The sequence below is a fragment of the Aulonocara sp. 'chitande type north' Nkhata Bay genome, linkage group LG14, assembly GCF_057382095.1.
Source record: "Aulonocara sp. 'chitande type north' Nkhata Bay isolate Kocher_YH1m ecotype deep benthic linkage group LG14, A_spYH_male_GT1.1, whole genome shotgun sequence".
In the NCBI taxonomy this organism is placed as follows: domain Eukaryota; kingdom Metazoa; phylum Chordata; class Actinopteri; order Cichliformes; family Cichlidae; genus Aulonocara; species Aulonocara sp. 'chitande type north' Nkhata Bay.
Window position 1 is genome coordinate 22,247,934 of NC_141357.1, and position 23,824 is coordinate 22,271,757.

General features: G+C 38.9%; 2 protein-coding genes across 4 annotated transcripts in view; both read right to left on the reverse strand.

The window, feature by feature from the left end:
* LOC147314547 (uncharacterized) lies at positions 1–12,248 on the reverse strand. The gene is made up of 6 exons (XM_086261554.1): positions 12,142–12,248; positions 5,136–10,992; positions 4,344–4,577; positions 3,086–3,242; positions 1,712–1,841; positions 1–1,025 (listed from the first exon to the last, which is right to left on the reverse strand). The coding sequence occupies exons 1-6, from the start codon at positions 12,185–12,187 to the stop codon at positions 838–840; spliced, it is 6,612 nt and encodes a 2,203-aa protein (XP_086117680.1). The 5' UTR covers positions 12,188–12,248; the 3' UTR covers positions 1–837.
* ttc12 (tetratricopeptide repeat domain 12) overlaps positions 11,025–23,824 on the reverse strand; it is an 18,426-nt gene continuing 5,626 nt past the window's right edge. Inside the window, exons 11-22 of one of the 3 annotated variants that reach the window (XM_086261557.1) lie at positions 21,720–21,789; positions 20,794–20,882; positions 20,255–20,423; positions 19,657–19,752; positions 18,718–18,781; positions 18,499–18,633; positions 18,235–18,327; positions 17,929–17,997; positions 16,229–16,330; positions 15,746–15,845; positions 15,294–15,522; positions 11,026–13,231 (exon numbers count right to left, since the gene is read on the reverse strand). In XM_086261557.1, the coding sequence (XP_086117683.1) occupies positions 13,162–13,231; positions 15,294–15,522; positions 15,746–15,845; positions 16,229–16,330; positions 17,929–17,997; positions 18,235–18,327; positions 18,499–18,633; positions 18,718–18,781; positions 19,657–19,752; positions 20,255–20,423; positions 20,794–20,882; positions 21,720–21,789 (1,286 nt within the window). In that variant the 3' untranslated portion in view covers positions 11,026–13,161. Of the gene's footprint in view, positions 13,232–15,293; positions 15,523–15,745; positions 15,846–16,228; positions 16,331–17,928; positions 17,998–18,234; positions 18,328–18,498; positions 18,782–19,656; positions 19,753–20,254; positions 20,424–20,793; positions 20,883–21,719; positions 21,790–23,824 lie in introns of all 3 variants that reach the window. The other 2 variants (XM_086261556.1, XM_086261555.1) reach the window with 2 other exon arrangements.

A 23,824-nucleotide genomic window follows, 5' to 3' on the forward strand; every position in this document is an offset into this window, starting at 1 on the left:
TTTTGCTCCCACTAAAAACCCTGAAGGTCATCATCCTTCATTGGAAGTCAGTGTTGAACTCCCTGCACAGCAGTGCACCTACATTCAAAATGAGGAAAGAGAAAGAAACAGCGCTAACAATGTTCCCCAAAAAAACTTTACTGGTGCACATAAAATGGATCATGGAATATTATGTTAGGAATACTGCTAGAAAGGATTTTCCCATTTGTATTTTGCTTCATTGTACTTATTAAGGATTCAGATTAGAGATTGAGATCAGGAAAAAATTCTTCTTTAGACACAGATTAAAAGTAAATCAGCACTGATACATATTCTGATATTTTTTTCCCATTATTTCATATTATTAGCCACATCATATTACAGTGTATAGATACAGAAGCAACATTTCAGGGCTGTTGTATGTTCTCTTGCAATAATAAATGAGCTTCTACCACAAAGACTCGATATAGGTAACAAGACACAAATGCATACATTATCGTGTATGAAACAGTTATTCACAAGCCATTATTCTCAAAGTGGGAAACAAAGCATGCTGATTTCTTGCCCCTGGGGATAAAACAAAGGGCTCAAGGTGTTTTTTTTTTTATTTGTGAATGATAATCGACTGCTCATGGTTAAGTACAAAATTAGACTGCAACAGCTGTGTCACCTGCGAAAGGCGGTGTGAATTGGATTGCTCCTCATTGTGTAGTCTAGCCTATACCAGCCGATGCAGCTGGCCGCCTCTGCTCTGTGGTTAATATGATTGACTGCTCCACTGTCTGTTGACTAATGTAATTGTCTGCAGCTATTTTGGTAAAGACTTGATCAGTGTAAAAGGCGACGGTCCTTCCTTGGTCACGGAAGGATCAAGTCACCTCCTGGGTGAAGACAGCCGCAGCAGGCTCGTGGCGGAGCCGCCGAGCGGAGCAGCCAGTCACCCCGTTTACGGTAGGCCAGCCACACCAGCAGCAGCATCACTGTGACAAGCGAGGAGCCAACCACCAGGCTGACTATGACCAGAGCCAAGTCCAGTTCTGATGGTTCTGATAAAAACACAAACAAACAGACCGTAAAAGTCACAGCCATGACTTGTTTGTGCAGTGTTCCCTAATATAGCCTCTGTAGGAATTATATCTCACTTATCTTAACTGCACTACTGTATAGCTCTGTGTAAATAATCATTCTGTACATTCGATAATCTTTAATCCTACAACTGTTTACAACTTGCATAGTTCCCATTTCTGTATAGCTGTATATCCCAGATTCTGTAAAGTTATTTATTTCATATTCTGTATAGTTTTTCATATTTATATCCTGTTCATATCCTGTACATAGCTTGTACTCACTACAGCCTGTACATACTTATAGTTATAGAATATTCACAACATACTTCATACCGTGTACATTATAACATACCATAATAGACCCATTTCTGTAATATACTCACATATCTATATTATTGCTAATATATATTGTAATATATCTATATCACTAAAGCACTTCTGGATGGATGCAAACTGCATTTCGTTGCCCTGTACCTGTGCATGTGCAATGACAATAAAGTTGAATTCTATTCTATTCTATTCTATTCTAATCTCTTTTACTTTCATCGTGTAGCTTTATATGACGCACTCATGAGGAGAATATCTAATTTCCTGTCACATCATCTGCCGTGCATGCTCTGTTATCTCAGATCATCATTTTTGTGTAAGGACCAGCTAATAATTACCTATCTCCTCTGGAAAGGTAGAGTTCTTCACTTGTTTCAACATGGGTCCAAAGGATATGCGATTTTTCAGATTGGTGGCAAAAGTTTGCGAGCCCTCTGAGGGAAGTGCACGCCTCTTCTGAAGGCACTGCTACAAAAAGACGAGGAGATATAAAACAATTAAGTTTGGAAACTGGTGAAATAGCTAACAGGTTATTATCTGTTTGGGTGATGGATGGTTGTTCTTTCTGTCTGTGATGATAAACAGAAAGAAATGTGCACGAAACCAACACAAACAAATCACTCCTCTGATAAATATTTTGGAAAAACCTGATTTCTTTCCTGCCAGTTTTTTTTTTTAGTTGAATAAAAAGAGCATGAGCAGAAGTATTTATTTCAAATAAAGAGCTGCAAATATGGATTTGAGCTTGTAAGGAACAGCTTTCATTTAATCTAGGCATCCCATTCTGATTTAGAGCAGCTCAAACTGGGTTTTTGCAATGCAATGTATAGCTTTTCTGTAGCTGATGTGCTTCACCAGAATGCATAGTCTCACATCAAGTGCAAAGAAGAAACACAATTTGTCACAACAAGAGGGGGGACGGAGCAATAGATGTGGACAAAGAAAGTTGCAGATAATGCAGTACAATTTGTGTCAAAGCTCAAACTCTCAAAGTGTTTTACTGCTCTATAAGATGGAGCTTTTATCGTCTATCATATATCCCCACTGTTTTACATGACCACTGTAACAGGAAAAAACAAAAGAAAAATGGCTGAGAACTTAGCAATACTAGAATCACAGCTGCTGTGGAAGCTGTGGAAGTGCTCTTCAAAGCCAGACATCAAAATGAGTCTCTGGAGTTTTTCCTCTCTTTCACCTCCGCCCTCTAACATGCACTTGTCAGATGATTCCCCTTTTCTCATTAAATCAGAGCCCTCATTCCCAAAACAGCAGGATACAGGGGTTGGTATTAGAGCTGCTTGTCTAGTGCTATTCTCTAACTTTGTGAAGACCTCATCTAACCTATAGTGTGTCTATAATCACATGACCAGGGTTCCAGGCTGTGTGTTTGATTCCTGGGGTTTGACTCCGGTCTTTGTAATCTTGCTAAAGAGTGAGATGTATAAAATACTTATTAGTATTAGCAATGGCATGTTGCATTAGTTGTACCAAAGGATTCTTTTAACTTTGATTCTGAAAAATTATGTATGCCTATGCTTTCAAATAATTTTCATTTACCGTCTCTCTTTGCTCTTGTACCCAACCAATTTAAAGGAGCCCGCTCACTTCTAGTCTGTCTCCATGTTTTCCGTGTCACAAAATTTAAATTACCTTCAGTCGCTTGCTCTTTCATTCTCTCACATCATTACGCTGTGCACCCACTGCAATCTTACCCTTTCACAGTCAGAGTGGTTCCTCAGGCAGACACTCAGATCGCAGTGTAGGTACACTACTGAGTAATTAATCATTTGGAAGAGACTGATGGTGAAGCTGGCACTCGTTGACAAGGCAGTGGGCAGTAGTGTGATCCCTGCTGGTTCTGCTGCTAACCTGAGGCACCAAAACAAATGCAGAGTATAACCTTAGTGGATTTTTTTTTCTTTAAAAGAAATAGCGGAATGTTTAAGGAAAAGCGGTTAAAGTGAGAAAATCCTGCCACATGCCATGGAAGCTGCAGTAATCAATAAACAGTGCACCCTTTTTGTGTCAATATTTTGGATTGGACTGAGCTGAACACTTAAAAAAACAATAAATCATATTAGGTAAATGTCAGTTTTTGTTTTAGGGTGTTGTAAGATTGGTAGTTATGGTATGTAATGTTAATAAGTTTTGCTATAAATTCTGATTTAGCGTCCAGAATATATTCACCAGTGTGCTGATTTTTTAAGCGTTTCCTCAGCTCTTTAGGAGTTATTGAGGTTATTATTTCAAGGTAATTTAAAATGATTTACTGTTTTTTTTTCTTCATTTCACTCAGGAGAAATACATTTGAAAAAAAAAACTGCACATCACTGGTGTAAACATTTTTTTAAGTTTAACAGTCACTCAGACTTTGATATTTTACAGGTTGTCTATTTACAGTATATTGCTGCTTCTCCATATGTGTGGAGTGCACCCAATTTCCATCTATCTGACTGATCCTGGCTCAGAGAGATAACACCATCAACCTACAACAGCCTTCTTTTTATCTAGAATATTTAACTCTTAGAAATGGACCTGCAGCTTCCTGGATTGATGTAAGTTATAGTAAAACTGTTTATCTGGTAAAATAAATAAATAAATAAAAATAAACATTATTTTAAGCAGTGACAGTCTAGCCCTACGTATAATAACAACCCTGGGCCGTGTGGATAAGTGTTACCTGGTAAAAATGTGATACCTGAATTTTTTTAATTATTTTATTCCCCCATCACCAGGTCAGAGATTTGGAAAAATTGAACATTTAAACTTATATTTAATCCAAAGTTTGAATGAGACTGCCTAATAACCTTATTACAAGAAGTCAACAAACACTGATGTTATCAAAGACATCAGAATTCTATCCATCCATCCATTTTCTTGACAGTTTATCCAATTCATTGTGGTGGGGGATTGCCGGAACACAAGAGTTGGAAAAGAACACAAACGCTTATTTCCGGCTTTCCTGTTTACCTGGAGAAAAGACAGCAGGTAGAGTTTGCAAGGTCTGGCTGGATGGTTGGAGACAGGCAACAGGAGGTGACCCCGAGGTTTATCTGACTGTTGTTTGTCTTTAGGTTGATAACCACTCTGAGGTTCCCCTGGGCAGGTACAGCATCGCCAGGCTCTACACCTCTCCCAAGGTCAAGACTCATTTCTGCTGTGTAGTTTCCACTGCCACACAGATCCTCTGAAACTTCTGTTATACTACCAACAAATTGGTGTATTTGCAACATGAATCTTAACATATTTACATCATAAATATCTTTAAAGAAGGGCGGCACCAAAAATGTTATTGTGTAAAGTACTGCATATTACATACTTTATGTTACTGCTAAACATACACACATAAACATACATCTTATTTTGTGATTGATTTCTCAATGTAGACATTCGTTTACATCTATTTTGATTTAGTATAGAAATCAGCTTTAGGACTTGCAGTCACATGAGTATCTCAGGTTGAACAAATACAGCTCTGAAAACTCTTCCCACCTCAGAGTTTTCACAGTTGTGAAGGGTAGTAGTAGTTATGTCTAAGTTATTTTGCTCAGCTAAAATTCCTAATTGTGCTATAAACATTCATTGACTGCAGAAATAAATAAATAAAATGGCATCCTAGTCTGTTTGCCAACTGTGGTTCCTGACTTCTTTTCACAAATTAGGAAGAAAAAAAACGTAAAAGTCATGGGATCATTTCTAGTCAATATTTCAATCATTCAAAATCTCCAGTATGTGTTAACTAATTATAAATAGTAGCATTACCCAGAGAGATACAGATGTGATGAGGTCCTTCCCCTGCGCTTCAGCTTTGGCAGCTCGGACTCAGACTCTGGCAGTAACAGGCTGCGCCCAGACTCTTCTTTAGCCGCGGCACTCACTAACCTGGTGGCATTTTGCGCTTCAAGTACCTCGACATTGCCTGCTCCTCGGTTTAATTGTGTTTTTGTGTTTTTTTCAGAGAGCACCGTCAGCTCAGTAGCCTTTATTTTGGTCTGCAGAAGAGCTGCTTCAGGTTCAGATAAAGTGACCTCTTTAGCAGGAACCTCCTGAGCCTTCGAGGTCTCTCTGTGAAAGCGTCTTTGTGTTGTTTTCCTTACAAAGTGGGGCCTCTCAGGTGTCCAGTGCCTCTCCAAATGAACAGCTTTAGCTGCCACACTCCTGGTCTTTTCTGACATCGTTTCATCAACGCCGCGATCGGATTCACCGATACTGATGAATGCTGAAAGCGTTGCATATTCAAGGTCAGCGGCCTGCGGTGTAGCCTTTCCAGCTACAAGACAGTCAGAGCTGCAATTGCCATTTTCTGGTTTTGCGCCAGCAGTGTCCTCGTCTCTGAAATGATCTCTTTCTGTGACTGCACCCTGTGTTTTATACATTTTCTGACTATGATCAATTTCACCTGGTCCAGTTGTTGTTTCAGTCGTCTTGGTTGACCGAGCACAGCCGATAGTCCTACAGCTGCTTTTATTAATAATGTCTGTGGGCGAGATCCTTGTAGTTGGTGCAGAATCTGCCATAAATCCAGATATCAATTGACTTATTGAAGTCTTTTCATGCGAGGTCTGCCTGTCAGGCTGCTCTGTTCTGTCCTGCGTATATGCTGCAGAAATTTTCTCAAGTAGAGATTGTTTGGCTTCAATGGCACTCTTTGTAGTCAGAGCTGTTTTGATGTCTTTAATTAATGAATATTCCATTTTTCTAAGCATGGTAGATGTTGGACCATGCAAACCTTCAGCTCTGTGGGATGTCTGCAGCAAGTCTCTTTGGATGTCCTTCTCTGGGTCATTAATATTATGTGTTATTACAAATACAGCAGGAGCAGCATGCTGACTCTGTTCAATAGTCCGTACAGAAATTTTATCCTCAGGCAGCTCGGCACTGTGTGTTTCAGTTGTGTGTTGTCTTTTCACAGCAGGGTTGGGTTTGCCAGTAGTAGGAGTTATGGGACGCCCTATCAATGACAAAGACTCAGTATGACGATTCGAGTGCTCTATGTGCTCAGCAGCAGCGCGAGATGAGTTTTCCACAACTGGCACACTCTCACTAGCCATCAGCAGTGATTCGTGATCTTCTTTGGACACAGTAACACCACCTATGGTAGGAGTTGGAGCCAGGGACACGGAATCATCAGTTACTGCTGTTATCATTTGAAAGGAAGAAGTAATTAGCTGGTCGTCAGTCTGGTGTGTGGATTTACTGAGGATAATGATATCATTTCTGAAAGTAATATGTGCAGCAGGGAGAGCACTGTTGCTCACTGAATTGTTTTGCTTTCCGGGTGTTTTTTCTGCATGATGCTTCACATCAGAAACAGACATTTTAGTCACATCATCATGCTGGATTTTAGGCATTTCAGGCCAACCTTCTGACTCAACATCTGGAGAGGTGCCAGATGGTGCCACATGTGTGCTAAAGGCAGGTGTTCCAAAATCATACACAAAATTGTCGTCCATAGCCTGCTCAGTCCTGGGCCCAGCATGAACCGCAAGCATGACAGACTTGATGGGAACTGTCACAGTGCTGTTTGCTTCATTTTCGCCATTTACACTGATCAGGTCATTCTCATGAATCATTTTCATTGCTGGTTTATCAGCCTGCATTATAGACAAAGAATTAAGTTCATCTATGTTATCTTTATTGCTGCCGGTCATTGGTGTAATAAAAGGTAAACTGTTCTTTTCAAGTCTCATCTCTGATATTTGCTCTGTGACCAGCTCTAAATGTTTCACTTTCAAGGTCACCATTGTTCGTGCATTATCGTTCTCCTTGATTTGATTTGTCTCATCAGCAGTCCCTAACAAAGACTTGACACGGTCACTTTCACCATTCGCATGTTGAGTGTTGGAATTGGCCCTAAGTAAGTTTAGTAAGACAGGGCTAACCGCTGATCCGGTTAGACCTGTCAGCCTATAGGTGCCAGGTAAAATGTCACCTCCAAACAGGCTGAGATTTAGCAGCGGTGACATGTTGGTATGGGGAAATTGATCGTTTTCCGCTTTAGGACTCGATGATGCCGTTAGGGTATGCACAGATCTCTGCTCGTTACCATCAACAGAGGTATGCAGAGCATCTGGATGGGCTGTCTGCTCTGACAGTTTAAATGAGCATGGCTGGCCTGAAGTCATGTCAAAAGAGGGGGAGGAGGAGGACTCGCTGATCTGAGGGACAGGCTGCGCTTGGCGAGGCTGCAACTGGCCTATGGAGATGTGGGCCTCGGATGACAAGGCTGTGGCCGTGGGTGGCCTAGTAGATGAGTGATTATACATCTTCTGGTGTGGACCGGGATTCACTGATGCTATAATGTATTCTGCTTGCTCGCTCTCATTTGCGGTATGTAAAATTGAATTGGCCTTTGAAACTGAAGCACTAAATTTATGCGTCTGATCTGGGATGTCGTAAATAATTGATATATTGGGAGTAGAACTATTTACTGTAAAGTGGGGCTCAGCTCTCGGGAATCCAGCTGCGGTTGTCAATCGATGGGTGGTGAGTGACAACATATTGCTGATAGTCTTTAGTAAAGGGTGAGTGAATTTAGCTGCACTGCTGTTTGGGGAAACCGATGGCTTTAATACGTCCCCAAACTTTAAAGTGTGATGTCCAAATGTAGCTTCAACAACTTCGTTAGCGAGTGATGACGTAACTTCATGTTTTGGAAAAATGTCCTTGGGGGGAGAGAGATGAGATCTAGTCTGTGTGTATGGCTCTTTGGGAAGAGATGTTGTTTTCGATTGGTTTGGGCTCTGACTTGTTGTTCTGTGATTTTTTGTCACTTTATAGGTAAATGATTTATTTGTGATTTCCACAATTGCTGTAGCATTTTCTCCCAGATGAATGCCCTTGTTCTCAGTGGTTCCCAGCTGTTTAATCAAACTGGGGCAGGGAGACAGGTTCTCAACAATGTGTTCTTTATCTCTGTTAAATTCTTTCGAATTAGTAGGGGGTCCAAAGGGAACATTTGTCATGTCCTTTTTCCCAGTTTCCCCAACACATTTATTGTCTTCTTTCCCCTCTGGCGTTTTCTCACTTCTATCCTCTGCTTCTTCCCTTTTTAAAGACTCACTCTGCTTTTCAGCTGCAACTTTTAGGAAATTCTCTTCATATATTTTAGTCACACTGTCTCTTTCAGCTCCTTCTTCATCACTGATTTGCCCTTTGCTTTGATCCAGGTTTTGTCTCAAGGTTACACCCTCCTCTCCATTAGTCATTTCACCTTTTTCCCTACTCATGTTGGCGGTTTGCGCTGCCATTTCTTCCCCTTCCCTGTCTACATTTTGATTTGTCTTAGCTCTGGTATTGATTATTTTTTCTTGTTCTCCTTCTCTGCTCTCTTTAAATTTTTCTCTTTGATAGTTCAAAGTTGTGTCTTTCCTGTTTTTCTCTCCTTCCTGCAACTTTATTATTGCGTTCATCTCCTCATCGTTTTCTGTCTTGTTCCCATTTTCTACAACTGCATACAACACCTGTTCATTTTCATCTCTTGATTTTGTATCATTATCTCTTAGTGACTCTCTGATTAAATCCCCACTATATGTTGAATAAGACTGACGAGTTGATGCTACATTCTTCCCTCTAGCTACATCATAAGTTCCTACCTGGATGAGTTTAGACTGAGTCCCTGAAAATTTACTTATTGTCAGTTTCTCAGAAAGAGATTTGCTTGATAGTGTTGGTAGTGTCAACACGGGCATGTCATCACCAAAGTCCTGACTCAACTCTGAGAGAAACAACTTCCTGGGCAAAACTTCTGTTGTTGCGGTGGTTGTAGTTTGTGGTTCTCTTATAACTGGTTTATTCATTGGCCCTGGGGGATCAACAGAAGAATGTTTAACAATGCTGTGTACAGCGTTAAATGTCAGAGGATCTTGTTTATCTGTCAAGTGTGTCTTTGTGGTTGCAGATGCAAGCTTTATGGCAGAATCCTTTGGTAATAATGTCAGTATGGGTCCTTTGGTCTGAAAGCTTGGTTTAGCTGGTGTTTGGAGTCTCAGAAGAGAGATCAAAGAATCCACTCTTCCTGTCTGAAAGTGAGACTCAGGATTTTCGACTGGCAAAGCGGTTGGCCTACTCCCGCTGAAGGGTGTTGCTGCACTGTGAGCTTCAATCGAGCTCATTCTTACTGCTGGATGAGATGCAGTGCTGTGATCACTACCCTCTGTAAGAACACTTATGTGAGTGCTGTGGGGAGCTGAACTAATAACAGGCATATTGCTTACCGGCCCACTGCTGATGTCCAAAGACTGTCTTTGAATGAAACTTTTTAAGTTTGTTGAGACACTGTGGGAAGCTGTTTTGTTATTCTTACTGAAATATATCAGGTCTGACTGCGGGACCCCAGTGCTTACTTTTTTTTCATACAGCTCTTTTTCTCCACTTTCTACTGGTTTCCTTGCAATATAAAAGGATTTTGATGAGTGAGAAAATGTTGTAGATGTTGAGACGGGTCTCTCTTTGACAGAAGCTTCACTAGGATAGGTATGCCTCAATTGCTTCTTGGTGTCTTCTTTTGTTTCTGACGACACCTCAGCAAGAGGTCGTGTGTGAAACGCAACCGCTTCTGGAGCTGATGAAAAAAAAATGTTTGGGGAATCATTCAAAACGCTTTGAGTATGACTCTGAGTGTTACTGAAGGAAAAAGAAAGGAAAGTCTGATCGTAAGGTAAACTTCCTCCCTCGCTGAAACTGGAGTGCTTGGTGAGGTTTGCATGACTGACGTCTCTGTTTAACATTTCTTCTTGCACTCGAGCTGACTGTTGATATAAACTGGTTAATGAGGCTGTAAGTTTACTGTTGTCAGGGAAGCCATGAGTTGACAGTGCAGCTTTCCCGGTGGAGCTTGGCCTTTGATCTTTCAGGCAGGTCAAACACAAGTTTGTTATTGTGCTTCCTCTCGGTGAATCTTCTGCTGTAGCATTCTGAAAGATGGATTGCACTGTGCCCAAGCCATACAGGTCTCTTCTCGGGTTTGTGGTTTCCTTGCCTTGAGACTGTTTGTCACTGCTGTCATTACGTGCTGCATCCAGGTTATCAATTACACGAGAATGAGATGCAGATAGCGCTGGAGGTCTCAGGGATCCATCAGCAGATGTGAGCTCAACAGAGTTAGTGTTTCTTTGATTCCTGTAATCAAGAAGAGTGTGAAACCAAGGAGGGGCTTTCACTGCCTCTGCAGTCAAATTGCCCTCTGGGTCAGAGGTGTCATTCATCATTAATTCTATTGCAGATTGCGCAGAAGATGATGAGATCTTTTCATAATTAGAGATCAATAGTTTTTCTGATTCAGTGTCAATCCTCATAGCCGACGGCTCTCTCTTTAATATGAGAGAGCTATTCCCATTTCTGGAGACAAAATGCTTTGAGCTTGGTAGGGAAATTAAAGCTGACGCCTTTGTTATTAGACTTTTCTTATAAGGTTTTGTCAGTCTGGTGTCAAGCAAGACCGCCTCTGGAAACTTGGCAGTCAATGCCATTGCGGTATGTTGATGTGTCTTCTCTGTAGGTATTGCTTCTGTGCCATGACCAGTTGTGTTTTCATTTTTCAGAAGCAGATCTTTTGTGACAGTTGTGCCTTTTGTTTGCTCTGTGAAGTAACCTTGGAAATCTTCTTTTTCTGCCCTGACTACGAAGACAAAAGCAAAACATGTCACTCAAATGTCCTCCCTAGAGGCTCTGTTTCTTAAACCTAGCATGAAAAATAGCACAAAAATGAATAAATAAATAAAATAAATGTGTTACTGTTTAGTACTATTGAAGTCTTAAAATCACATTAGTACAAACACCTGGTATTCAAAATAAGACCGAGTGACTGAGTGAGGTTAAAACATTTTAAATCAGCATCACTGTTTTAGTTATTGGAGAGGTTGTCTTGCCCTCATATAACTTGTCCTTGCTGGTGATTTTAAGAAGTTTAAAATAGTGTTAGAAAAAGAGCCTTGCTGCTATAGTACATGTATGCATAAGATAGAAAATGTCTGAGGTTGATGTTTACACTGATAATTGCAGCATTGATATCAGCCAGTTTACAAACTGAATTAATCTTTGCACATTAATATTGTGAGTTATTACTCTACGGCAAACTGAGGAAACAGCAAAAAAAAAAAAAACCTATACCATAACATCATATATTTAAATACAGGGTAACACATACAGGTCACACATAGAATGGGTGTGAAAGATAAATCAATTAATATTGATTATATTAAAACATTATCATAAAGCTAAACAAAGTAGTCTTATGAATGTAATACGCCTTAACTTATGAATGTATTCCTCTGATTTAGGTAATTACTTTAAAATTAAAATGTAAGAGCCAGAATATCATTTATGTATCTATCCATCTACCAGGCATGACACACAATTAAATATATATGTGAGGAAAATTCTTTTAATTTATTCAAAGAGCTGCTATTTTATTTTATTATTTTCGGCATCTTTACTCTACTCTGCAGACTACTCTTTGTTGTTTTTATTTTGGTATTTTCTTCTGATGAACAAATAAATAATCATTTCTGTATTTTTTAATGTTGCTTTAATATTTTTTACATTTTAAGCAGTATATTGTATTTTAAGTATTACAACTTTACAGCTCATATATGTGTACTGTATGCAGTTTATATATAGCTGCAAGCTGCAAAAAACAAACATATTCTATCTAACATAGAAATAATTTATTAAATTGGCCAATTAATTGATTAATCTGCAGTATACAGGGCTCACCATTAAGTTAAGTTACTTTACTGAGAAAATAAACACAACTGTGAGTACATACCTGGAAGCAGAAAGAGTCCTAGTATAAAACAGTGAAGCATTTTCATTTCTGTTCTGTCTTGTTTGCGATTTATCAGTCCCGCTGATTAAATGCTCTTATTACTGTTTAATCCACCTGAGCAGAAGGTATCAGCTGTTTGCAGTTACTAGCAGATGGTGCCATCCCATGCAGGGAGCTTTTGTCCTCTGAAGTTCATTTATACGTGGATTCGATTTCACAGTAATCCTCCCTCTTTACAGTCACAACTACATGGCCATGGGTTAGAAGATGAACGAATTCAATAAGGAATTTTAAACAATATGTATCAGAAACTCTGACTATAGGGCAACAATACAATTAGTTGTACTGAAAATGCTACATGTTAATGTAAAAAAACAACAACCCAGAAACTGTATCTAAAGGTTTCAAGAAGTATAAACATGTTAATATTTCACTTTTCTAATCAATTTCCCAATAGAAATACCATCACCATGTTAATGTTGCCTTGTCTGGTCAATATCAATCCTTGAAAATACAACAATACAATACAGCTTATTCAACTGTACAAGAAGCAGATATTTGATGTTATAAAACAATGGCATTCAAATCATATAAGTTACAGATAAACAAGGTATAACTGGGTGGTGATTCATACATGAAATACCTCCATGAAAAATAAGCACAGAATATTGTAGCTGTTCAGTGTTTAAATACACTGTTCTAATACACTGAACAGTGTATTTAAACACTGTTCAGTGTTTAAATACAAGGAGAACGGAGGAGACTCAAATCCAAATGAAATACAGAAAATATTTAATGAATCTCTAGTCAGACTTGGTTTTCTGTAATAGCAAATCAATATAATCTTAAATGAAATTTAATAAATAGGAAGACTAATAAACAACCAGGACTGGCACGTCTTCATTTTCATTTACTTTCACTTTTACCCAAAGGTAAGCAAGTATCAACGCCTAACACAGAATACAGGAGAAAACAAGACTGGGGTCAAGGAAGGATATTATAAAATGTGTGGTCAGGGGTTCATGAGATGAGCTTTACACACGAGTGCAGAATCTCAAGGCCGTGTAGTTCTCGAAGTTTGCTCATGTGTCTGGAAAAGAAGAAAAAGTTTTGGGGGATTTTTTGCAAAAGAAAGTAGCAGTAATATATTCAGCTGGTTGGCATTCAATTATAACTACACTCGTGTGAGCTCAGGAACTGAAGACTAACACATCCTCAACACAGTCACACGCAAGTGCTTCAGCCTGGAGGAATATTTTAGTCTTTCTAGGAATAAAGAGACACGTTGTCGCTGCCGACTCCTATTATAAAGTGTACTATTCCAGTTGTACTTGCATAATCGCAGAGGTTCTATAGTGGATGATGGCCCACAGCGACACATCACTGCTTAGCTAAGAACGTGATCACTTTTTATTTATATCCTCATGGATTTATGAGTAGATAGATGTTCATACTCAAATTTCACTCTTCAGTGAGAGTCAGAGAAACAATATTTAACCTAACATGTTCCAGATCCTTAGAAGGGCTTTCTTCTCATTTATTTTACAGACTGTTAAAAAAACATTAATTTCTCCCAAATATTTATAAAATCCTCAAATAATGCTACTCCAAAAAAGAGCTCGTTAAACTCATTAAATAATTGATAGCTAAATTTTATGATTTCTTTGCAAAAGTAGTGCTTTAAGCTGCTGGTTTAAAGGTCATTCAAAGATGAAAAAAAAAATCCAAAGTAGAAAATATTTTTCAGTGTTATCACAGGCTTCCAAAAAGTTATAAAGTTAAGTCATTTTAGTTATTTTTAAACTGAACTGTTAAATAGCCATGTTATATTTTTACCGAAATTTTCAGTGAAAACACTACGTAGGCTACTTTTTTGCTTACGTTTAACTTTTGCTGTGCCGCTGGATATAATGCTGTGACACTACTATTACACTATAATGTTGCTGTTGCTGGGTTCTTGTTTCAGTAGATTTGCACTTCAAATTAGGCTGTGCCTCATCATTACAGCAGGAAAAGAAGGATTTATTTACTTACACTGAAATAAATGCTACTGCCTGCAAACTGCAAGCATCAGTAACGGAGCCATTATTTTTTTCTGTATCATCAAAAATATACTTTTCATGAATTTCTTGAAATATTGTGATATAATATTTAGGCTATATCTCTTACCTCTACTATCAATGCTCAGTGTTGGGAAGGTTACCCTTAAAACATATTCACTACAGATTACAGAATACATGCCCCAAAATGTATTTTGTAACGAATTCTGTAACGTTACTCAATGTTACTCTGAAAACGTTGGATTACTTAATATATTATCATGTTTTTTACAACTACATGAATGTACTATTGCTGTGTGATTTATTACTATTACTGAAGGCTACTCACCATACCAATACCAACTAGATTTTTAAATCTTAATATAAATGAGTAACAGTAGGGTGGACATTAGGTAAGGCTGCACTTTTTGCAGCGATCTCATATAGAAAACTATTCCGCGGGTATATAAAACAGGTCCGCAGCTCTGAACCATAGTAAAGGGACCTCTGGCTAATGCATCGGGTTCAGTGTCGGGCTCGTAGCCGAAAACTGGCTTCACTTTGTTGTCTGGGTCAACTTTGCTAGCGAGAGACAGAGAGAGGCGTTGAAGGGCTGCTCCAATGGAACTTATTGTTTTGCAGGAAAACACGAACACAGCGTACAGTCGAGTCTTAATCCGGTCTTTAAATCTGACGTCATTAGCCGTGCCTGGGCCCAAACTCCGCTGTCACACGATCAGTGCGGCAACACTGAGAGTTAAAAACTGTCTAAATCCTTTCATCTGTAATAAAATGATCAGGGTTACTGCTCTACCAGGTGTAACAATTACGTTTAACATCCAGGCATCCATGAAAACCAATTTAACGGGGTTAAAAGTTAGGTCATTTATAAACTATATTGACTAAACTATTACTAATAAACTTTGATATACGTGACTATCAATGAGAGTGAATATGGCTGGTTGACATAAGACCTGCTAGTAAATATATTAAAATGCCACCTAGGAAGCGTGTAATGTCCGGGAGCAACATGGCATCAGCTTCAAAGCAATACGTGGTGAGCGACTTGGTTCTATTGTTTACGTGGCTTTATCGATTAGGGTGAGAGGGTACCTGGGTTCACATCGACACAACTTCCCAAGAGCTATTGCTGCATTTTGCTGCACAGCTGTCCTCTTAGCATCTCCTGCAGCGTGCTGCAGCAGCAACAGCACAATATCAGTGCCCAGCAGGTCACTGGCAACTCCCTCCAAATCAAGGCAGTGGGCCAAGCACAGGGCTGCATTTCCTGAGACCATCTCGTCACAGCTGGAGCTCAGCAAACGACGTATTATAGACAATTCTGTGTGAAATAGTAAATGAAAGGCAATTAGGATGTATATTAAATATATTTAAATAAACCTAAAGAATTTTTTTAAAAATCAGTGGATGTAGTATTTACTGTCCTCATATGTGAATCAACACACACATGCACACACTTTATTTGAATATTAGGTCAGCACTCAAATTATATTCATGGACTAATGAAGGAGCTTGTTAAAACCAACACGTCAATCATTCCTCACTTTTATCAGAGTTCACCAGCTTCTCCCGTGCCAAGTGACTGGCAGCAGTGCACACTGTCAAAGTCTTAATGGCATACTTAGTGGCAGTCTGCCCGGCTCCCTGGGTAGGCAAGCACAAAAATAACAATGACATTAAAACCAGCAGAAAGAATGTGGATAAACATTAAATTTATGGTGACAGTCAGAGGTCACGTGAAATATGAAGAAAAACTGTCTTTTAGTGGAATTACGGCAAATATGTATATATAGAGAAAATTTGGGTCTCTGGCTTTGTTGCATTTTGTGTTGCTTTGATGATACATGATACAAAACATGAATGCACAAGACAAATAACCAAGCTCACAAATAAGCAACGAATTCGGGGCAAGTAGTTGCATGCGCTACTATGAAATGAATATGTGTTATACAATGACATCTTTCAACAAGAAGAAGCAGATAACTATGGTGACATTTGAGCAGTAGATTAGTGTTCACAGTTACCACCTTCAGGAGCCTGCACATGGTTTTGACCATTTCCCTTTGGATAACATGCTGAACGGCTTGTGAGGACTGGGGTAGGACAGTGCTTAGCACACCTGTGGCTCTCTGGAGAACAATGAAGAATTCTGGCATTAGAAAATGAAATAATACAAGACTGAAAAAAGTAGAGGCTTGAAAAACAAAGCAGAGAATTTGGATAGCAGATTATCAAAAAACTGCTATGGGGCAAGGAAAACTAGCAGAAAAAAAACATTTGAAGAAAAAGGGTGTTTTCAGAAAATAATAAAAATAAGGCTATTACAAACTGGAAACTCATTGCAGGTTAAAATGTCTAAATTGCACTGTATTATCCAGGATTTTGAAAGCACAGTTTAATATTTTGAAGATACAAACTACACAATATGTGGGTGTGCAGTAGACAAAATAGAACAAAAGTGATGAAAAAAATTTTTCCTTCTTTTCTCTTTGTTTGCCGACACAAAGAAGGTTATTCTTAACAACAAATTAGGACCAGACTGGGTTTCAGGCTGCAGTCAGCTTGGTCTAAAGCCACTACTATATCTATATTATTGCTAATATATGTTGTAATATATCTATATCACTAAAGCACTTCTGGATGGATGCAAACTGCATTTCGTTGCCCTGTACCTGTGCATGTGCAATGACGATAAAGTTGAATTCTAATTCTATTCTATTCTACTGGCAATAATGTGAATAATGCATCTTTAAAAACTTTGAAGGGTGTTTTGAAGAAATTATTACTTAATATTTTACCATAAAGACAACTTTCTAATGCTTTAAAGCAAATGTTAACTGTCGTTTCCAACGTATAATTGGAACATACATGCTCATTACAGATCCTCTCAGCAAAGCTAATATATATAATATATAATGTACAAAATAGCAACACAATAATAGTAATAATAAAGGTGGTGCATGACAACATAACACCCGCATGGATGGCTGGACCCAAGGTCTCCCAGAAGAATATTGTCCAAAGTATCACAGTGCTTGCTTTTTTCCCATAGTGCATCCTGGTGCTGGGTGTTCCCAAGGTAAGTGCACCCAGCCATCTACCACGTGATGTAAAAGAAAAAACATGATGCATCAGACCAGGTCACCTTCTTCCACTGCTCCGAGGTCCCGTTCTGATGCTCACAAGCCCAATGTCAGAGCTTTGGCGATGGGCATGAGTCAGCATGGGCCCCCTTACTGGTCTGCTGCAACAAAATGTGATGCGCTGTGTATTCTGACACCTTTCTATCAGAACCAGCATTAACTTGTTCAGTAACAGTAGCTTGTCTGTTGAGCTGAACCCCATGGGCTAGCCTTTGCTCCCCACATGCATTATTGAGCCTTAGCCATGCTTGACTCTGTCACCTGTTCACCAGTGATCCTTAGTTAGACCTTTTGATCGATATTTTTAGAGATGCTGTGATACAGTCGTCAAGCCACAACTTGGCTTTTGTCAAACTCACTCAAATCCTTACGCTTACCCATTTTTCCAGCTTCTAAAACATCAACCTTGACAATAATAGCTGATATATCCCACTCAATATCCCACTCACTAAAAGGAGCCATGATGAAGAAATAATGAGTGCTGTACACTTCACACGTCCATGGTCATAATGTTATGCCTGATCAATCTATATTCTTTGTTAAGGTTAAAGTCTTCAGAGTGCTGGAGCATAAGCTTTACTCACAGTTATGATTCCCTCGTCGTTATGCCTCAGGAGATCCACACAGGAGTCGCAGAGTGAAACAGAAAGCTCCTTCAAACAGCCACAGATGGAAAAGTGGATAATCCAATTTTCACATTCAATTCACCTTTAAATAGGTGTCACAACAAATAATTGCTCTTTCTGCTTCCTTTCCCATTGGCTTTTATTCTTTTTTTTTTTGATATAGTCTAATCTATCAATCTTATTTTATTACTATTAATGAATTTTGTAGTAAGAATGTTGTTCCTCAAGTTGTCAGGAAAAAAGTCAGAGAACCTGAGAACTTACCTGGATAACAGGGGAGGTGACGGTTGAAAGGTTCATAATCAAGCCAAGTAAAGGGTAGAGGATCTCTCTGTATTCAGATGCAATGCATGTCCTCTGTGTGGAGAGAGAATAAAACCCTCCACTAAATAATAAGCAGACATCTTTTCTGTCTCATTGTGACAACACTATAGAAGACATTTAATTTCTTTGGCATATGACGTCAACACAATGAATAGCAATTTGCACTTTTCTAAAGAAAGAGACAAATGTGTAACCATTACTAACAACAGCAACCAGAAAGGCCTTCCAACAATCAGGATCATGAGCAAGCTTGTGACGAATGACGTCATCTCTAGCCAGACAGCCGAGACCTGATATCAGTGACGGAAGTATATGTTGATTGGACGTGTTGAAATTTTTCTGAAAAATACAGGAAACACTTGAGTACTTTTTCCACATGCACACAAATTGCATATAAAGTGAACCAGTAATTGCATATATTACCAGTATTGTTGTAACTGGCAGAATGACTGAGTCTGTCAAAACATCTCTCAACTGAATACAAAACCTGCAAGAGAAAAAAAAAATAACACACACACACATATATATATATATATATATATATATATATATATATATATTAAAAAACATGTCTGCTACAAATGCAAAGCAGGATTTGTCTGAGTATAAATATGGAAAATGACAGAAGGTCTTCTACTGTCACACTGAAGTAGCAAATTGACAATATCCTGTGTGCTGTTTTTACAATGGGAATAAAGTCAAAGGTGAGAGAATGATGTCAGGTTAAGTTATACACAGCCATGCATGACAGAAGAAAGCAAATCAAGAACTTCAAGAAACGAAAACTGTGTATAACCTCAAAGGAGGGGACCTCTTTCCAAGCTGAACAGTTGAGTCCAGTGACTTATCTTCGAACCCTAGAGCCTCACCAATTGTAAATACTCCCCAAATGCACAAAATGTCCAAGTCATACAAGAGATACAGGACAATTCAATTTAGTGGTCAAACAGCACTGACTGTCATGTCTCTGAAGACTGTCACTCATCCACATCAAAGGCAGTAAAAGTCGGATGGATTTGCTGTGAGCTTTGTATCTGCACTGCACAGTCATTTTCCCTTTAATTCAATACTAAAGGTTAAGAATGCTGTATGATATCTATACTGCTTATATGTATACTACACTAAAATAGCGTCTTTAAGTTGAAGTCGATCAGAAGCAGAGCAGCCTTGGCTTTAATGAGTGTAGTAATTAAGGCTTGGATAACACATTATTATTTCTCTCTAGACTTCTGCTGATACAGGTAAATCTGTGCTAGGCAAACAGGAGTGTCCTGTAGGCCTTGTTTCTGTTTTATTAGTTTGTAAAGACTGCGTGAAGTGATCATGACTTGAGTATTTTGTTGGGTTAGTAATGAATCATACCGGCTTTCTGTTGCAAAGTTCTGCAGAATGTTGACCGCTGTGTTCTCCTGCTGCTTCTTTGGCTTTGAGACGCACACCATGAGGTTCCTCACTAACCTTTACATTCAGATAAGAGCAAAGGCAGATAAACAAAGAGAGAGGGAGAAGATATTACTAAAGGAAATTAATATTTTGTTCCCACATAATGATGGCATTTAGCCTGGGACCAACAACTGGGATAATAATGCCAGAAATACTTTGACAATAAAAATCGCTCTTTTTACATTTTCTGAAAATCTGCTCAGCCGCAGGTATACGGGTAGCAAAACAAATTGTTTGGGCTGCTCAGAGTTAACAGAGCAATGACAGAACAAAAGTTCTTGAAATATCATTAAAATGATGTCGCACCTGGAGTGACAATAACAAACATATTACCCGAGGCTAGACTAAAGTCCCTCCACTGCAGGGAGGAGGTAAAAGAGCATTACTGTTTCTGTCTATATAATATATAATTCCCTGTCCCTGCAAAGCGATTGACTATGGTGGACAATAACTGAATCTTCACTCCAACTGAGTCATCGCTAGTGGAATCTCCCGACAACATAAAGTAATATCTTACATGTTCAAATCAAGGCTCTCAATGGCCAAATGTCTGCCACGTGGTATCTCTGAGTACACCGACAGCAGTGCCAGACATTCTTTCGCCACTTCATCATGCTCCGATGAAGCCAAATGAACAATGGACTGTGTGGCGACCGGACATGTCATCAACAGCTTCTGGTTTTCATCTGAAAGCAGTGGAAAAACAAAGAAGAATAAAGAGACAGATACACTAGACACAGTGGTCCCATTGTCAGTTCCCAGTAAACAACAACCTAGTTTTAATGAATTTAGCATTGTATTATTAATCCTATGTTGATAATGAAGGTATTTATATTACAAATACACAGTGTGTAAAAATGATCAAGGCTTGCACAATCTGTAGTTTGGGCGATTAAGCACAAAAAACATGTTCAACAAAATACTGACAAGATGTGCATAAAGACCACAATACTAATTTAGAGGTCAACAGTATTGTTTTCTTATTTTCCTTCTAAATCGGTGACAGTAAAATGATACATGGACAGACACTGAAGTGTACCTCAGTTGTCAACATACCATTTCCACAACAAACTCTCCTCCATATTTTAAAAACAGACACACACAGCTCACGACTCTCTGGATCATTTGTTTTCTCCAACAGGCAACTGCAGAGAAATTATACAAGCAATGTGAGTATGTCAGTAAACATAAAACCCAGTTGCCAAAGACAACATAGCTGATAATTTTATATGAAACAACCCTACTGCAGAACAGTGTTTATTTTTTTAAAAAGGCACTCACAAAAAAAATATTCATTCATTTTTTAGATTCAGCTATTTATGTAAAAGTGAAGAGCTTGAAAGACACCTTGAAATAAAAATACTATATTTAGCATAAAATGTAACTTTGAAGAACTCTAGACCTTTTTTCCTGCTTATCTTTAACTCTCAGAAATGACCAAGAGCACCCAAACTCAGAGTGCCCCTTCAATTTGTGATTAGGACAGGCCACAATGGCACTGGCTTTTCCTGCTTCGTGGCTCACATAGGTGTTAGGTGATTTATCTGGCTCACACCAGCAGCCTTACTGAGTATTTCCGTCAAGCTCAGACTGCAGTTTCTTTGCACCCTCTGCTTCCTGGACACTGTGTCCCAGCTTGAAAAAGGATATTGCTAACAATGGACTACATTGAAAGCATGTGACAAGTTAATAATAACCTTACTGATCTGAAACGAGGGAGTCATAATTTGTATCTTGTACAAAAACACAACCTCTTTCTGGGACAGAACGGGGGCCATTGCTTATTTCAGCACTCATCTCAATCTCTAGTGTGATCATCTTTTCTTCTCTGGGCTTTCATAGAAACAGCTGAGGAGGGAGAGGGGGCGGTGAATGATCTCTCGAGTTTATGCCATCATTGTCTCTGTATGCCCCTGCCTCTAAGTCCATCTGTCAAAGCTCCACCGAGGGCTGACTGCTACCTCTCCCTCTGGTCTCCTTACCTTCTCACCGTGACATTGCTGGCGATGATACTAAAGCCATTGTTCAGCCTGAAAAGGGTCTGCCCTGTACCTGTTTGAAGAGAACAATATATGGTGTAAGAAGACGGAAAGCAGTGGAACATCATCAGGCAGCTTAGAGATTTTGCAGACGCACCTTTTTCACTGGCTGATTTACAGTCAAGGGCAGGAATGAAAAATACATAAAACATGTTAAGAGACTAAGGCAAAGTAAGAAACAGTTTATTATCTAATACCAAAGAAGACGAAGTAAAGCAGAGCAGTGAAGGAGTACTTTTAGGGGGAAAAGCTTGTAATGTCAGCCCTGCTGAGATCCTTTCAGTCGTAAGTTATGTAAGTTTTGCCCTTTTCTGTTGAATGGCACTGTAAGACAGGCATTATATCATTTGACATGACACTTTTATTCTTCTAATGAAGAAAAAAGACATAACATCCTATGTTACAAACAGTCATACAAGTTAACAAAAAAAAGAAAGAAGAAGAAGTAGAGAGAGTTACCATTTCATTTTGATGTGCTTTACCTTCTTATGGTTTGCTGAGTGGTGAACTTTAAACATTATTAGTTTCATCAGCCTTGCCCCTGCAGTCAAAATACCTGAAAATTTACAATGCAGGTAGCAGAACACTCGATGCAGTTCATTACCACGTCATTGCCACATGTTTAAAGTATAAGTAGACAAAAAAACAAACTTCAGATGGAGCCACTGACCTTGGCGAGTTATACTGTTACAGTGCTGCTATTGAATTAAAAAAAACTGCCATTTTTGCCTTGTGGCAATAACTAAAAAGAGTTACATTAGTAGCATGGACTTTCAAAGTTATTTGGCAGGTCAAAAACATTCACAAAAATATCACCAGCTCAAATAGGAAGGGTGAATCACCCAGTGAAGTTCAATTACTCCCTGTCCACAGTGGCCCCTTTTCAGACTGCAGAGGACTTGGTAAACATATCGGTTATTTTTCAGCCTGAGTGTATCATTGTCAAACAGGAACATGGGGTGAAATAGTGGTTGGCCGCCCAATTCCCTACTTCACCCAAGAAGAAATCAGGCCCATAAGAGTGTGTTCCTGCCTATCTAAAACCTTGAGAAACAAGCTCTGTGCTACCACCAAGCAAAAGGAATGAGATATGTTTCTTTTCAACAGCTCACTTCTTGCACTGAAATGTATATAAACATGCCATTTTGAGGCCCATGTCCATGGAGAGTGCCCGGGGCCAGGCTGTCACAAATCTAGTGTGTCAATGGAGAAGTTCCAACATTCAGTAGTGACCGACAGGACAGAGTGAAATAATGCTGCTGAGCTTAGTAAATGGACAAGTTCTATCGTGGATGCTTTGTTAAATATTGCACTAAAGCTGCTCCACCAGGCACAGTAAAACAAAAAGGAAAAAAAAAACTTCTGTCTGTACTAGACGCTAAAGAAAGTTTCAGAGTGGCAATTCCAGGATTTTTATATAAGGAAATCCTGAAAAGAACCAGTGAAGAAGAAATGAAAGATTTTCACAGAAGTGGCACTGCACAAAAGCCTGAAAATTATTTATTGAATAACAGTTTCACATGTAAAGGTGGATATATCATTTCACTGTTGAGGGACAATAAACAGGAAAATTTTTCAGTTTCTAACAAAAGTACTGTTGCTTTATATGTAGAGTTATAAGAAAAACAATAATTCAATAGCTTGCATGTTGCTTTCGTTGATTGAGATGAGGTTTTCTCGTGGTAACCCTTCCAGACAGTAAAATTTTTCTAATTTTACTGTCATGAAATTTAACATTTAACATGCTAGTAATGCTCTCGGATGTAGCTATCAAGCTTCTTGCAAGTTACAGGACTGCACAGAGGTCCTGAAAACTTTCTTTTTCGTGACTATATATAGAGGATTTCAGCACTGCTATGATTAATTCTCTTCTATTTTAACTGAGCCAGCATCCTGACAAAATAAATAAACACAAATAACACAAACACAGCAGCAACTGAGGTAGATGTAGTTTTTCAAAGAAAGCAAACCTCTGATCTCTATACCATCAACATCTAAAAGTACAGAACGTTACGAGGCATGTCGAAAAAAATACTTAAGTTTTAAAC

Excerpts from the sequence above, each read along its gene's own strand:
- LOC147314547 (XM_086261554.1), bottom strand. The coding sequence starts at position 12,187 with ATGAAAATGCTTCACTGTTTTATACTAGGACTCTTTCTGCTTCCAG. Across the intron at positions 1,842-3,085 it reads ACCACTCTGACTGTGAAAGG|CAGTGCCTTCAGAAGAGGCG; the intron begins GTAAGATTGCAG and ends GTCTTTTTGTAG. Across the intron at positions 1,026-1,711 it reads TACCTTTCCAGAGGAGATAG|AACCATCAGAACTGGACTTG; the intron begins GTAATTATTAGC and ends TGTTTTTATCAG.